The sequence below is a fragment of the Tamandua tetradactyla genome, chromosome 12, assembly GCF_023851605.1.
Source record: "Tamandua tetradactyla isolate mTamTet1 chromosome 12, mTamTet1.pri, whole genome shotgun sequence".
In the NCBI taxonomy this organism is placed as follows: domain Eukaryota; kingdom Metazoa; phylum Chordata; class Mammalia; order Pilosa; family Myrmecophagidae; genus Tamandua; species Tamandua tetradactyla.
Window position 1 is genome coordinate 85,373,734 of NC_135338.1, and position 13,099 is coordinate 85,386,832.

General features: G+C 45.9%; 1 protein-coding gene across 6 annotated transcripts in view; it reads left to right on the forward strand.

The window, feature by feature from the left end:
• Positions 1 to 12,566, forward strand: part of TTC23 (tetratricopeptide repeat domain 23) — a 110,664-nt gene extending 98,098 nt beyond the window's left edge. For 4 of the 6 annotated variants that reach the window (XM_077124045.1, XM_077124049.1, XM_077124047.1 and 1 more), the window contains 3 exons: positions 4,310 to 4,432; positions 10,707 to 10,789; positions 11,638 to 12,566. In XM_077124045.1, the coding sequence (XP_076980160.1) occupies positions 4,310 to 4,432; positions 10,707 to 10,789; positions 11,638 to 11,734 (303 nt within the window). In that variant the 3' untranslated portion in view covers positions 11,735 to 12,566. The remainder of the gene's footprint in view (positions 1 to 4,309; positions 4,433 to 10,706; positions 10,790 to 11,637) is intronic. The other 2 variants (XM_077124048.1, XM_077124050.1) reach the window with 2 other exon arrangements.
• The last annotated feature ends 533 nt before the right edge of the window (positions 12,567 to 13,099 follow it).

Consider the following 13,099-nt stretch of genomic DNA (forward strand, 5'->3'; position numbering starts at 1 on the left):
CCATAAAATGAGTTTAGAGAATAGCTCCAGACCAAAGTATAGGGGCCAACCTGATCCTTCTTGTATATGCATGTGTGGCCCTAGGAACTCCCCTTATTTACACAGTTCCAAATTTCCCGTCCTCCCTAGAAAACAGTTTCCTCATGGTCCCGGGCACTGCCCTGTATGTCCTACAGCCAGCAATCCTCTGCTTCAGGCAGCACGACTTGTGTGCTATCCCATAGTTTTGTAGGAAAGCTGTCAGCTGCCTTCTATTGTAGGGAAAGTCCCCAGACAGATTGGGCCAGAATATGTGCTCTCGGTATGTGCATGAGGGCTAGTTTGCTCCCTCTGGATCTGGGAGCAGGAATCTTCACTGGGAGTGTGGGTTGACTCTGCACCAAGCTGTGGGGGCGGGGGAATTGGTGGCCAGAGTGCTGAGAAATCCTGCTGCTTTTAAGTAGCCTTTATGTTGATTCAGCACTTTCCCTGTTACTACAATCCTATAACTGTTTTCTGGAGCTCTGAGAAAGATGTTTCTGCCAGTTATTTCAGACAGTTCACAACTTCTTTGTCGGGGGCAGAGTCCTGAAGTATCTCATTCTACCATTTTGATCAGGCCTTCTTTGTTTTTGAGTTGGGAATTTAATTCATTTATCACTTTAATGCATCTCATAAGTTGTTATATGTACTGCTTCCATTACATTAATTAGTTCCACAATGGGGGAAACCTAGGCACCACTAAGTAGCATAACCAGCCAAAAACAAAAGAATTAACTTTAGTTCTGAGTGGGCTGCCCTATTAGTTGAGTCTTTATCTCTTCTTATGCCTTTTTCATGAGACGATCCATCTATCTGTCACTGGTTAGTCAACAAATATTTGTTGGATCCCTTCTATGGGCCAGATACTATGCTAGACAGTCCTGGGGAGAAATAGCGACTGAGACAAACAGGCTCCTTGTCTTTGAAAGCTTCCAGCCTAGCCAGAAAAACATATGTTAAAACAATGATTTCAGATAATTTAAACATTATGCATTTATGAAAGACAAGGTGAGAGAGAGGTGAGAAGGGAAGCTGATGGTGGCATTTATTCCATGATTCTCTCCACTCTGCTTCCATAAGCTAATACTTTTTGAGTGACTATTATATCCCTGGCACTGGGTTAAGTGATTTACATATATAAACTCATTTAAACCCTACTACAACTCTAAGAGTTGGGTACCTCTATTCTCTTTAGATTACAAGGAGGGAAACTGAGCCTGAGAGAGTAGGTGTCTTGCCCTTGATTACAGAATGAGGAGTTATGGAGTGGGGATTTAGCACCAGGTGGTCTGTATTCTAGTCTACACTGTCATCTAGTTCACATCATGAGTTTCTGAGTAAGATTTTGTTGGAACAAAGGGTCCCTAGGCTTTAAAAAAGTTTGAAAACCAGTGGCATAGTGGGGAGAATATCAAGATCAGTATAGTGGGACTTTCAGGTTGCAATTGGCAGAATATATCTCAAAGCAGTTCACGTATTAAGGGGTGTTTATTGTCTTGTGGTAGGCAAGGAATAGCCGGACGGCCAGATGACCAGCAGGCAGGGATACAGCTGAGAAGCCCCTGGAGAAACCGGGGAAACCAAACTCTAATGCCATGAGGACTCTCTGTGCCCAAGGCTCCTCCCTGCTTGTCTCTGCACATCAGTATTTTTTCTTTTGCATGGCAGCACCTGCAGATCACAGGCTCTTTGCACTCCTTACTTTTACATCCTACCCCTGTGTCATCAAAAAGTTGACTTTCTTTTTTTATTATTTTGTTTTTTTATATTTATTTATTATTTTATATTTCCTTTCTTTCTTAATCATAGCTTTAAAAAAGATAGGGGAGGGCAGTGCAACAGTGGCTCAGTGGCAGCGTTCTCACCTGCCATGCCGGAGACCCCGGTTTGATTCCTGGTGCCTGCCCGTGCAAAAAAAAAAAAAAGATAGAGGAAGATTGATTGGCCTGGCTCGAATCAAGTCCCCACCTCTGGAGCAGTCAGGATATTAGAACATGCTGCTTCCAGGGTAGCTAGGTGGCCTGGGGTGGAGATGGTACTGGGAACACAAGCCCATGTCAAACAACCTGGGACCAGTTCCCTCGTGCCACCTGCCCCCTATTTGTTGAGCATGCACAAGAAGTACAAATAAGAATGAAGCTATCTCTTCCCTTAAGAAGGTCCCAGGCCAGTGAGAGTTACAGGCAGTAAACTTCTAACTGTAAAATTGTGCTGGCCTCTCCATGGACAGCAGTCCCGGATGGGGGACTGGAAACGTGCTCTTCACATCTGCTGCCGAACTGGCACCTCCCAAATGCCGTATTTAGCCTTGGACTTGGGGAAGCCAGCAGGTTTTCAAAGCAACCGGCCAAGTGTTGCCTCTCTCTTGTTTTTAACACAACAGCAGCTGTGTCACTCAAGTTTTCAACTCAGTAGCAGGAAGCCGTAGAACACTGGCTTTTCCAGATGCCCTGTCCTGGGCTAAATGGTACAGGCCTGGTCCTTTGGGCATGAAAAACAGGAAGGCCTGAGACACAAGGCCGATAGTAGGATTAAATTACTGAATAGAAAACCACATTATCGATTTGTCTTTTAAAGGCCTCTGCCTGCAGGGAAAAGAGAAGAACTCTGTTGGCTCTAGGTGGAAATTTCCATAGCAAAAGTTTGCATACTTTTGCCATATAGAGACATGGTTTGATTCTGGGATGGGCATAATTGCCAACATTCTCTTCCAAAAGAGTTCAGGAAGGCTGTTTGCAAAGGTTACTAACATCTTCCCAATATACCTGGGCTTAGTTATATTGTGAAGTTGTCTTAGGACCCGTCCTGAATCTGGTCTCCATATTAGATACCATGGTCAGGATTCAGTCCAATGCCTGACAGCTTTAAACATATTCATAAAAGAACATAATTTTATGTGACCTTTTTCTCCAAGAAATTCAAAGCCCGCTATAATGGGTCTTTTGAAGGGAGAAGGAAGAAAATTTATTCTTACATTGTAGGTGAGAATACCAAATGCTGGAAAGGTTGGTGATCATGAGTCATGGGTCAGGACCCTAGAATAATGTGTCCGATCCTTGCTGTATTCTGGCCACTTCTCCAATGATCCAAGCACCAACCCTCCTTACAGATGGCCCTATTGTAAATACAAGTCATGGCTCATAATTCCACCAGTGTTCCACTTAGTTTTATTTTCCCTTCCGCATGTTTAGTGTTTGCTTTGTTGCCCTGGATACTAGGAAATTCAGAGCCAGATCTGGAGCCCACACATAGCCACCATGTTCATCCACATTGTTTCCATGTATAGATTCTCATTGTCCCTTGATTCTGATTTTCCACTTGCCTTTTCCTAACCTATTGCTGGGCTGCAGCAGTCCACCTCAAATCCTTTCTTTAAAAAGTGGAGGAAGGTCATCATGCATTAACTTCATATTAAAACCCTATCCTCAGGTTGAGAGTTGAACTTACAAACTGCTAAAGCACTTATTACTTGAAGATGTTTGTAAACTGGCTGCTGCAGTATGAGAATGGGAGTGGATGGTTAGAGGGGTCAGTTCTCCATTTCTAACCTTCTGTGGGGAAGTATGCGGCCTCCCTTGCCTGCTAGAGGCCAAGCGTAAGTGAGAATCCCATGTCCCCTGGCCACAGGTTGGCCTGGGTCAGAGCCCCCCTAATGATAGCAGCTCCTAAAACAGAAGAGCCCTCTACCTTTGCTGCTCTTATAAAGCACAGATGTGCAAGGACCTGCCCAAGGACAAGGCTGCCTGGGCTGGAAAAGGTCCCCAAATACCTGTGCTCTTGCTGTGGCCTGGCAAAGGCACCATGCCATAGAAGTTCCTAAATTGGCATTGGGGTTCGGAGGAGCGCAGAGCTGTGGATCTGGACAGACTGTCCTGGCCTGAGGTTCCCTGGCAATTTGTCAGAGCCTCACTGAGCATAGGGGAACTGTGAGTTGACAGGCAGATGGCCAGAGACAGAGGGCAAGGCAAGCTTTCCTAGCACATAAATTGGCTGTAACCTTAAACAAGTTGAAAGAGATTGCACAGACTCAGACAGGACCACGTGAGGTGGCTCAGACCTGTGTCGTCAGGGAAACGGGCCAAGGAAAGGCAGCTCGTAAGGCTTAGTTCTCAGACATTCCAGCTTCTTCCCTCTAGCAGGTTCAGAAATAGGCAAATCTGATTTCTCTATTAAAAGCTGGCTCTCCACTTTAAAATCAAAGTCTTAATTTCTACGCAGGTACACAGCAGGATTCCTCACACTACCAAGTCCTGCTGATGCATTTGTCTCCTAAACATTTGTGTTGCAGTTGTCCTGGAAAGAGATGATGGTAGCTTGCTCCAAGACAGTGGCCAGGGGATGGAGCCAAGTCATGGGGTTGTCGAGGGATGTCGATAAGGATAGCGAACCCATGGCACTGGGCAACTTGGAGGTGAGAAGTGAAGGAGAAGGCAAGGATGACAGCTTCATCTCCAAGGCTGGCCCTCGGGAGCTACTCAGGAAAAGCTTTTCAGAAAGGTTGTGCTCTGAGTGGTGGTGTGGGGAGCACCACCTGTCTGACTACTCATCCTAGGGTCCCTGTTCTCCCACCCCACCTGTATTTCTTTCATGGACGGCTCTCCTCACTGTGGTTTCAACCCTCCCGGCTCAGAATTAGTGGCCCCCCAAGTAAGGGAGGTGTGGTTGTGTGTGTATGTGTGTGTGAATGTGAGAAAGAAAGGAAGGATGCAGGAGTGTGCTCCCTCAAATACAGCCCATTTTTAATGCCTGGGAGCCCCCTCCCCCCACCTACCCATCTGGTCCTCTTCTCTGGCTGACTCCCCATTCTTCAGGCCTGACCTACCACCCACACACACACACATAGGCCTTCGCTGACTCAGGTACACCCTAGCACCACTAATGCCAACTGTGATTCTTTCTCATGGCCCCACATTCCTTTTTTTTTCCATAGCACCAGTAGTTATGACCTTCTTATTTGCATATTTTGAAGACCCAGCTCCCCACTACACTGGAAGTCCCATGAAAACAAGGGCTGTCCCTTCCCTGAACCACCTGCCCCAAGCCTGGTATCAGCCAAGTCTGGCCACAGGAACAAGTGGATATGGGGGAAGGTCCGGGAGTGCTCAGGACAAGGCTGCTTCTGGTTGTCTCGGGCAAACCAACCTCCGCCATGACAGTTCCACAGGGAGATGTTCTCTGATGAACTGTTTGAGTTTATCCTTTCAATGGCCCCCACCTTACTCCTTTAAATACTCATTGTTGCCTTCCTTGTAATGATTATGAATCAAAGTACATGTGTGCTTTTTAAAGCATTTAAGCCATTTTATGCTTTCACGCATTAAGGTTTCTAAAGTTTTCTCTTTTTCTTAACGTTAACCTTGTGACTTGACATGCGTTCCTGGGTAATTGCTCCAAAGTGAACATGATCTAGCCTCAGATAACATGTTTAAAGAAGAATACTGATGAAGACTTTTAAAAAAGGCTTTGCCTTTCCCTGGCTTTGTTCTTCATTTCATGTGAAGACAAAATATAACTACTAGCATGGCAAACTTGGCATGGCCCCTTACCAGGAATGGCAAACTATGTCTTTCTCAATTTTGTATTATCGAGTCTTGTAGTCTTGCCATTTAAATGTCCCTTTATGTGTGGCCCCTGCTGAATATAAATAAATGAGGCCTATATAAATAGATAAGATATGTTCCATCAGGATTTCATTGTCTGAGATTCACTGAGGGAAACTATGGTGCTAATCTAGGACCTTAGGAAAGGGGTTGAGGGAGGGAGGGGGGCTGAGACACCACCACCCACGAGGGCTGCCATGAACACGGTCCTGAGAGTGTCCAGAGATGCCCCCAAACAGAAAATATGCATCTTTGTGAGTTTGGGTATTTAACCATTGTGGTTTTTTCCCAAACCACAGTGTATTGAGTGAGCTAGTCTCCAGCCACAGTGCCACTGAGCCACCCCTCATTGCACTGGTGAGATGCCAGCTCTGGGGCACAGAGGGTGGCTCTAGAGAGGAAGACAATGAGCTGGTGGCTCCTCTCCCTGCTTCTTGGGCTCCTTAGCAATCTAGCCTTTAAAACTCAAAGTCATGTCAAATATGATTTTTAAATTTTACATCAAAGACGTTAAGACTATCTCTTAACTATCCTTGTTTTACAACTGGCCCCTAAGAGAAGCAGTAGCCAGCGACCAGCACTCTCTCTGCTACTGAACTGAGAGTCAGCCTGAGCCCCTTGGTGGGATCACAATTCTGAAGGTTGAAACTGCACCCATAGTCTGGCTTCCTTGACAGACGTTTTAGAGATGATATATCCCTGAAGTCCTGTGGGCCAATTGCATCTTTAAAGTTCCATATACGAACTTTCCCAGTTTATCTCTTCGTTCCTTTATTTAAGCATCCATCCGTTCAGCAAATCTCACATCTGTCTGTGGGTCAGGGGCTGTGCGAAGCCCTGCTCACAAAGGAACGTGGCTCCTGCCCGTGGCAGCTCACGGTCTAGGAGAAATACAAGTGGTCACCCTTTGTCTTCCTTCAGGGAACGAAGCTCTCTGGTATTTAAGGAATAACAGAAACCTAAGTGACTTCCCATGACCACTGCTGAGAGTAAATAGCAGTTCCCTGAAATCTGTCTAGGTACTATCTGGATATTTCCATTTTCTTTGTCTACTTTAAAGGAAAGTGAGAACTTGGTGTTGCTGATATCAAAGGGTAGGGGGTGCGTTGGACTCCTGGGGAGAATCTGGCAAGCAGAGAATACCTTTATTTATGGTGGAGAATGTACTAATGTCAAGGCTTGGGAAATTCTTTACTTAGCTCAGTGAGATGTTTACCAGGCCCACCTCTCAGTAGGTTCAATGAACATTTATTGACTTTGTCTCTGTCAGTGTCTGTGTTTTTAACAAAAGATCAAAGTGCCTACTCCACAAAATAATGCTTACGCAAATTTAACTAGAAACAGCAGAGCAAGCAAAAATTCAATGCATGTTTCTTAGATAAATAATATGTGACTGTATAAAACATTTTCTAGTAAAAATCACTAATGAATTATTTTTTTAAGAAGTATCTCTTGCAGACTATTTCAGTTAATGAATGAACTGTTTTTTCATGCCTTGCTGCCTGGTCTTGCCTTCCTAACCACTGTGATCATAGAAGAGATCAGGTGGGGGCTGCGGGGCTGATTTGATCTCCTCTTTGACATCCCTTTGCATTTCTTCTTATTTCAGCTGGAACTTTAGGCAAACCTCCTAAGTAATGATTAGTGCCTTAAGAAAAGAATCTATTAATACCAGGAAGAAAGGAGTCTTGACTGGAGTCCTGGTGGGTAGCTGGGGGTGGGGTTTACCTCTCTGGGCCCCATTATGGAAAGGGGCAGCTTTGCCATGTTCCTCAATCCTGCTGTTCTCCTAACATAACACCCCAGAGAAAATTATCAGCATGCGACGTCTGAAAGATAATAAAGGTAGTTGTTAGAGTCGGTGAGTATTTGTGTAAACTCTACTGACCGCCCTGGCATTCTTCATGGGAATTTCTGAACATTCAGTGAGTGGTATCTCTTTCCCTTGAAAATACGGGGAGAAGGGAGAGGAAGCTTCCATAACCAACGTGATAGGATGGAAATTCCTCTAGAAAGTTCGACTTTGGAGGCCATGTGTAAGGCAGACCAAACTGAGACCCCAGACTGTCTCGGATAATCATTATAATGCCGGTAAAATTCTTTTGCCACAGTGAATGAATGAACACCAAGCCATGTCGACATCAGCTCTCAAAATGAGTGGAATTGGAGGTGCTCATGAATATGTAAACAGAGACAATCGTGTGGGTTTAAACTTAGATCCCATCTTTTACAATGAATTTCACGACTGTATTTCTTGTCGTGTCGGAGAAGACGAAGTCTGTTCTGGCGGGAAGCAGCAGCTCTTGAGAGGTGCCTCTCGCCAACCTGCCATGAGGGGAAGCATGCTTGCTTCTTGCCTGGAGGTCCCTTGCTGAGCCTCTCCTCAGGGGGGCCCTGAGTGGAGTAAGAGTGTGCCCACATTGAAGGAGATATGCCCAAGATTCCAGAGCTGTAACCCAAGCAGATGTGGAGGGCAGGAAGTGCTGTCGTCAAGTCTCACGGATGCCAAAACCTGTCTCTACCCCTCCCCCTTAAAGTAACACAGAACTTTCTAAAGTTCCTAAACTTGCAAGGCCACAACAGTCTATCTGCGGATTCAAGAGGGCTGGGTGGGAGCCATGGGATGGGTGCCAAGCAAACTAGGCCAGGCCAATCCCAACATTGATTCTAAGAGGCTGGGATCCTTGTCTTTGTCAAATGTGAAGTATATACAAAATAACACGACATAACATAACAACATAGCATAACATAACACGACCTAACAACATAGCATAACATAACACAGCCTAGCAACATAGCGTAAATAACACAACCTAATAACATAGCATAACATAGCGCAACCTAATAACATAGCATAACATAACAGCAAAGCATTACAGAAAATTTTTACTACTTCTTGGTTGCATGTAGTTCAGCCAAAACGTAGTGAATGATTTCTGTTATTTGAAGAATCCTGCCATATTCTAGTCTAATAATATTTCTTTCCTCCGAAAGATAACCACATTCTCAGAGTCCTAGATCAAAGCAAACATTCAGAACACTTTGATATTTTCCTCAGCTTATGAAGACAAGGCATTCTGGCTCCTCATATTTAAATTTTCTTGAGGATCTAAAAATGATTGGCAGATAAGAAAGACTAGCCGACAGTACTAAGTCCCTAAATCTTTACACTTTAAAAAAAAATCAAACTGTTAACATGTAGAAAAGCTAATAATAATCATTTAAAATAAATAGTATGAAATATTTCTAACAGGCAGGAATGTATGAAGAATAATATAACACACACCTCTGAACTCACTATTCAACACGAAAAATAAAACATTAGCCATACAGATGAAGTTCCCTGTATACCCCACACCACTCCCTGAATTTGGTAATCACTCTCCTGAATTTGGTAGCATCACGCCTGTGCTTTTCTTTGTTTTTTTACTATGGTCTCTTTTTGCAGTTTTTAAACTTCCTATAAATATCTGCAACTTGCTTTCTCCCACCCCCCGCCGCTTTATAATCATGAAATGCTTCTAGTGGATATGTACATACAAATTTGAATGTTTTCATACATATCGTACATACGATATAAGGCACCATTTACAAAGCACAATTTACTGATGCAATTACTAAACATTGCCAAATTGCTCTACAAAGTAGTTACAGCAAGTTATACCCCAAGAATTCCTGTTGCTTTTCACAAAGCTTGGAATTATTAGACTATCATATTTGTAATATGCTGGGTAAAAGGGCACCTCGTTGAAGTTTTCTTTGCATTCCTGGTTACTAGGGGAGACTCAGCATATTTACTGGCCAATTTTCCACTTCTTTGGCAAAAACATATTTTGCCTAGTTTTCTTTTGGTAGATTTATTTTTCCTCTCATTACCTTGTGGGAGTTCTTTCTGTATTCTGGATGCTAATCCTTTCTCAATGTTCTTCACTGTAAATATCTTCCCTCGGTCTGTGACTTCTCTTTGCACTTACGGTGAGTTTTGGTGCATAGATGTTTTGAATTTTAATATAGTTCAAGTTTATCAGTCTTTTACTTGATGTTTTGGATCTTGTCTAATAAGTACTTCACTACTTCAAAGTCATAAAGATAGTCTCCAACATTTTTCATTCAAAAGTTCCAGGTTTTGCATTTCACATTTAGGTCTTTAATCTATCTGGGATTGATTTTGGATTTGGTACAGGACTGAATGGTCCAGGGTCCTCTTTTTATTTTTACTTTTTCCATTTGACAAAACTGGCTCTAGATCACTTATTGAATAATCCCTCACTTCTTCCTAGCCTGCAAGGCCTTTTCAGTCATATATCAAGTATTGGGCTCTCTGTCCTGGTCCGTTTCATTGGCCATATGTCTACCCCTGGATGAAAACCACACTGTCTTAATTACTATGGTTTCATAAAAAGCTTGACATCCAGTGAAACAATTTCTCTCACCTCCTTCTTCTTCACAATTATCTTGGCCATTTTTTAGCCAATTTTAAGCTTTATCTCCTTTCTTGTGAGTTTGTTCTGAACCTGATACAAGCAATCACATGGCAAGCAGAAGGAAAAAACCAAGCCAAAGTTAGCTATGGATTATCCTTAAATTGAATATTTAACTCCTCATAACTAAGAAATTGCTGTGGGGTAATGAAGCCCATATAACATAAACCATTTGTTTTCAAAAGCAGAACAAACTTTTTTGTTTTGTTTTCTAGAGAGAAAACTTTTCTTGACTGTAGCAGAGGTCATTTAAAAATGGAAACTGGAGAATACTCTCTGGCCAATATCAGTGTGATTACCTTTATTTATAGAAATGCTATCTTTTAAACACAGCTTGGCATACAGGTAGTCGGGGGGGGGGGGGGGTCTGTGAAATGGCACTAAAGCTGTGCATTTGTTCCCCAAACCGGCAGAGCCTTCCAAATCCCAGGTCAGTCTGTCCATATGGAGAAGCGCTGAGGTCGCACTGATTCCGGCATGAGGACACATAATTGTGTCCATGAATGAAGTGTTCTTTCTCTCATTCAAGGGAGATTTTCTTTTCCTGCAAAATGCTCTCAGTGACAATTTCATGACTTGATGACTGCCACTGGTGTTTCCGCAGTGCCTTCAGATTCAGACCCTCTTATACGGACCGCAGGACAAGAGGACCGTGGCCACCCAGCAGGCCGTTGACGTCCTGTCCCAGTGAGTTGGCCTTCCCCACGCTGTTCCTCCCAGGAGCTCAGTCCTTTGCCATCATCCCTGTAATGGCAGGAGGCGATCCATGGAAAGTCCCACTAACCGATTTCCATAACGCATAGACCAAGTAAAACCAGTTCCTCTGAAATCCCAGTTGCAAAGTATCATCCTCGTGCAGATTTTAGAAAGAAATGAGCTCTTGAATAAGCTAGCTCTTGAGGACCAAGTTCCAGCTTGCTCTGCTGTGGCCAGGAGCTCCCCAGAGCCCTGTGGGGTACCTGGCAGGGCAAGGAGGGGCTGGGGAGGAGTGAAGGAGGCTGGCAGAGTGGGCCTGGGCACCCTGTCCTCTAATGTCCCCTTGCAGGCTGCCCCCACATCTCTGAGCACGGACCCAGCGCTCTGCTCTGGACTCCCTCCACTGAGAGCCGGTGGGGTGGGTGCTGACCGCAGGGTCCTGCTCCTGAAAAGTCCAGGCAGCCTCAGCCACACATGCAGACCCAGCCAGCCGGAAGCGTGGCCCCCGAGCCCCTTAGTCCCCTTTATGCAGGAAAATCCGAGCCATCGAGGCTCCAGCCCGGTCTGGTCCAAGACTGCCCCATGTTCTGCTCACAGAGCCAGCTAAGGTTGATCTCAGCCCAGGGAGAAAGGCCAGGAGGAATTAGAAGATGAGGAAACCACCCTGTGTGTTTTCGTCTGGGGACTGGGAACCTCCTCTCATGTGCATTCCCTCTTGAGGTTCCTTCCTTGAGTGTAGCTCGGCCCCTGCTAGGAATACCGTCAGCAAAGCATAAGGCCAGAAGCTGGGGGACACCCCAGGCCTCCCACACTCACCTCCACCCTCCGCTCTTTTGCAGGACTCCTGAGATGGCCGCCAAGCCCAGGCAGGCGGAGAAAGCCAGGCCCGCCTTCTGCGCCGCGCTGGGGAAGGCTAGGGCCAGCACAGCTGACTGACACTGCCACCACCCCCAGGAAAGCTGGGCTCAGGCCTGGGGGCTTATCCTTGGGGTGCGCTAGGAGTCTCTCCTACTAGAAGATGGAATTAGCAGCCACTCTACAGATTCTCTAGGCTGTTTGCTCCACTGTTGGCGCTCCATAAACCTCCCACAGCCATGTTTTTGAAAGTGGATGTCCTTCAGCGTGAGCTGGTGCTTCTATAAAGTAGTTTAGTTTTTAACCACTTATGTCTTGTTCTTGCTGATGGCTTTTACCCATCAGCACTACTGTGGCTAAAAGGTTTCCCTGTAAAAATCCAAAACTGCCTGTGTGGGAAAGCAGACTCGGCATCTCACTGCACACACAGCCCCTTCTTGCTGTAGGGTTGCAGGCAGATTTGGGGCAAGAATATTCTGAGTAAAGCCCCTTTTCATAGGAAGCTGTAAGGATTGAGAATAAAATACTTATAAAGGGAGAGTTGAACTGCTGGAGTTGGTATGTGTTTCTCAAGGAAGCCTGACTAAGAGCCTGAGTCTTGCATCAGATTTGGTTGAGTACCTGGCATGTGCCAGGTCTGGGAATACAACCCGTAAACAAGGCACACACATGCCCTGTCCTGGAAACGAAACCCGTAATGGTGTAATAGTCAGTGATGATGGCGGAGGCAAGCGCAGCAAAAGCAAAAAGCCGAGGGCACTGTTGCAGGTGACAAGTGGGTGTACTTTGGCCCAGAGGTGAAATGAAGGGCGGGCAGGAGGAGGCCTTAGGGGACTGCCAGGGGAGGGGTCCTGGGTCCCTTCAGGAAGGGAGAAGGCCCACTGGCCACTGCATCTTATTAGCACAGCCGCTGGCCTGGGCCGCCTGCCCTCCGACCCATGTTCCTGGGTTCAACACGCACGTGGGCTGGGGCAGGCTGAGAGCTGGTGTCACAGTGTACCTCAGTGTCCTGTGTGTGTTGGGGGGTGAGGGGCAGGTGCCTTAGATGGAGAAGAGTGTGGGAGGTTTCTTTAGCCCCTTTGTCAGCAATAAGACAGGGTCCCCGGGACACGGGACTATAGTGGTCAGGGGTGGGGCGGTGGTTTCCCTTCCCTTCTCCCTCGGGCAGGGCTGGGCGCAGGCGGTGGGGGTGCAGGCTGGGTCTAAACATCAGCAGGCTCGCTGCCCTGGCGCCTGTCCCTTCGGCCCCCAGGAGGAACCCCAAGCCCCACTGGCCCCATTTGTACAGGGAGCTGCCATGAGAATTGAGGGGGGCAAATGACCAAGAAGAGCTGGGGCTGGGCCGAGAGAAGCAGGCGCCCATCCTCCTGGGAGGTCTACGGCAGACATCCTAGCTCATGTCTCAGCCCCACATACCGGACGCACCTGTGTGGGGTCTGGGCCATC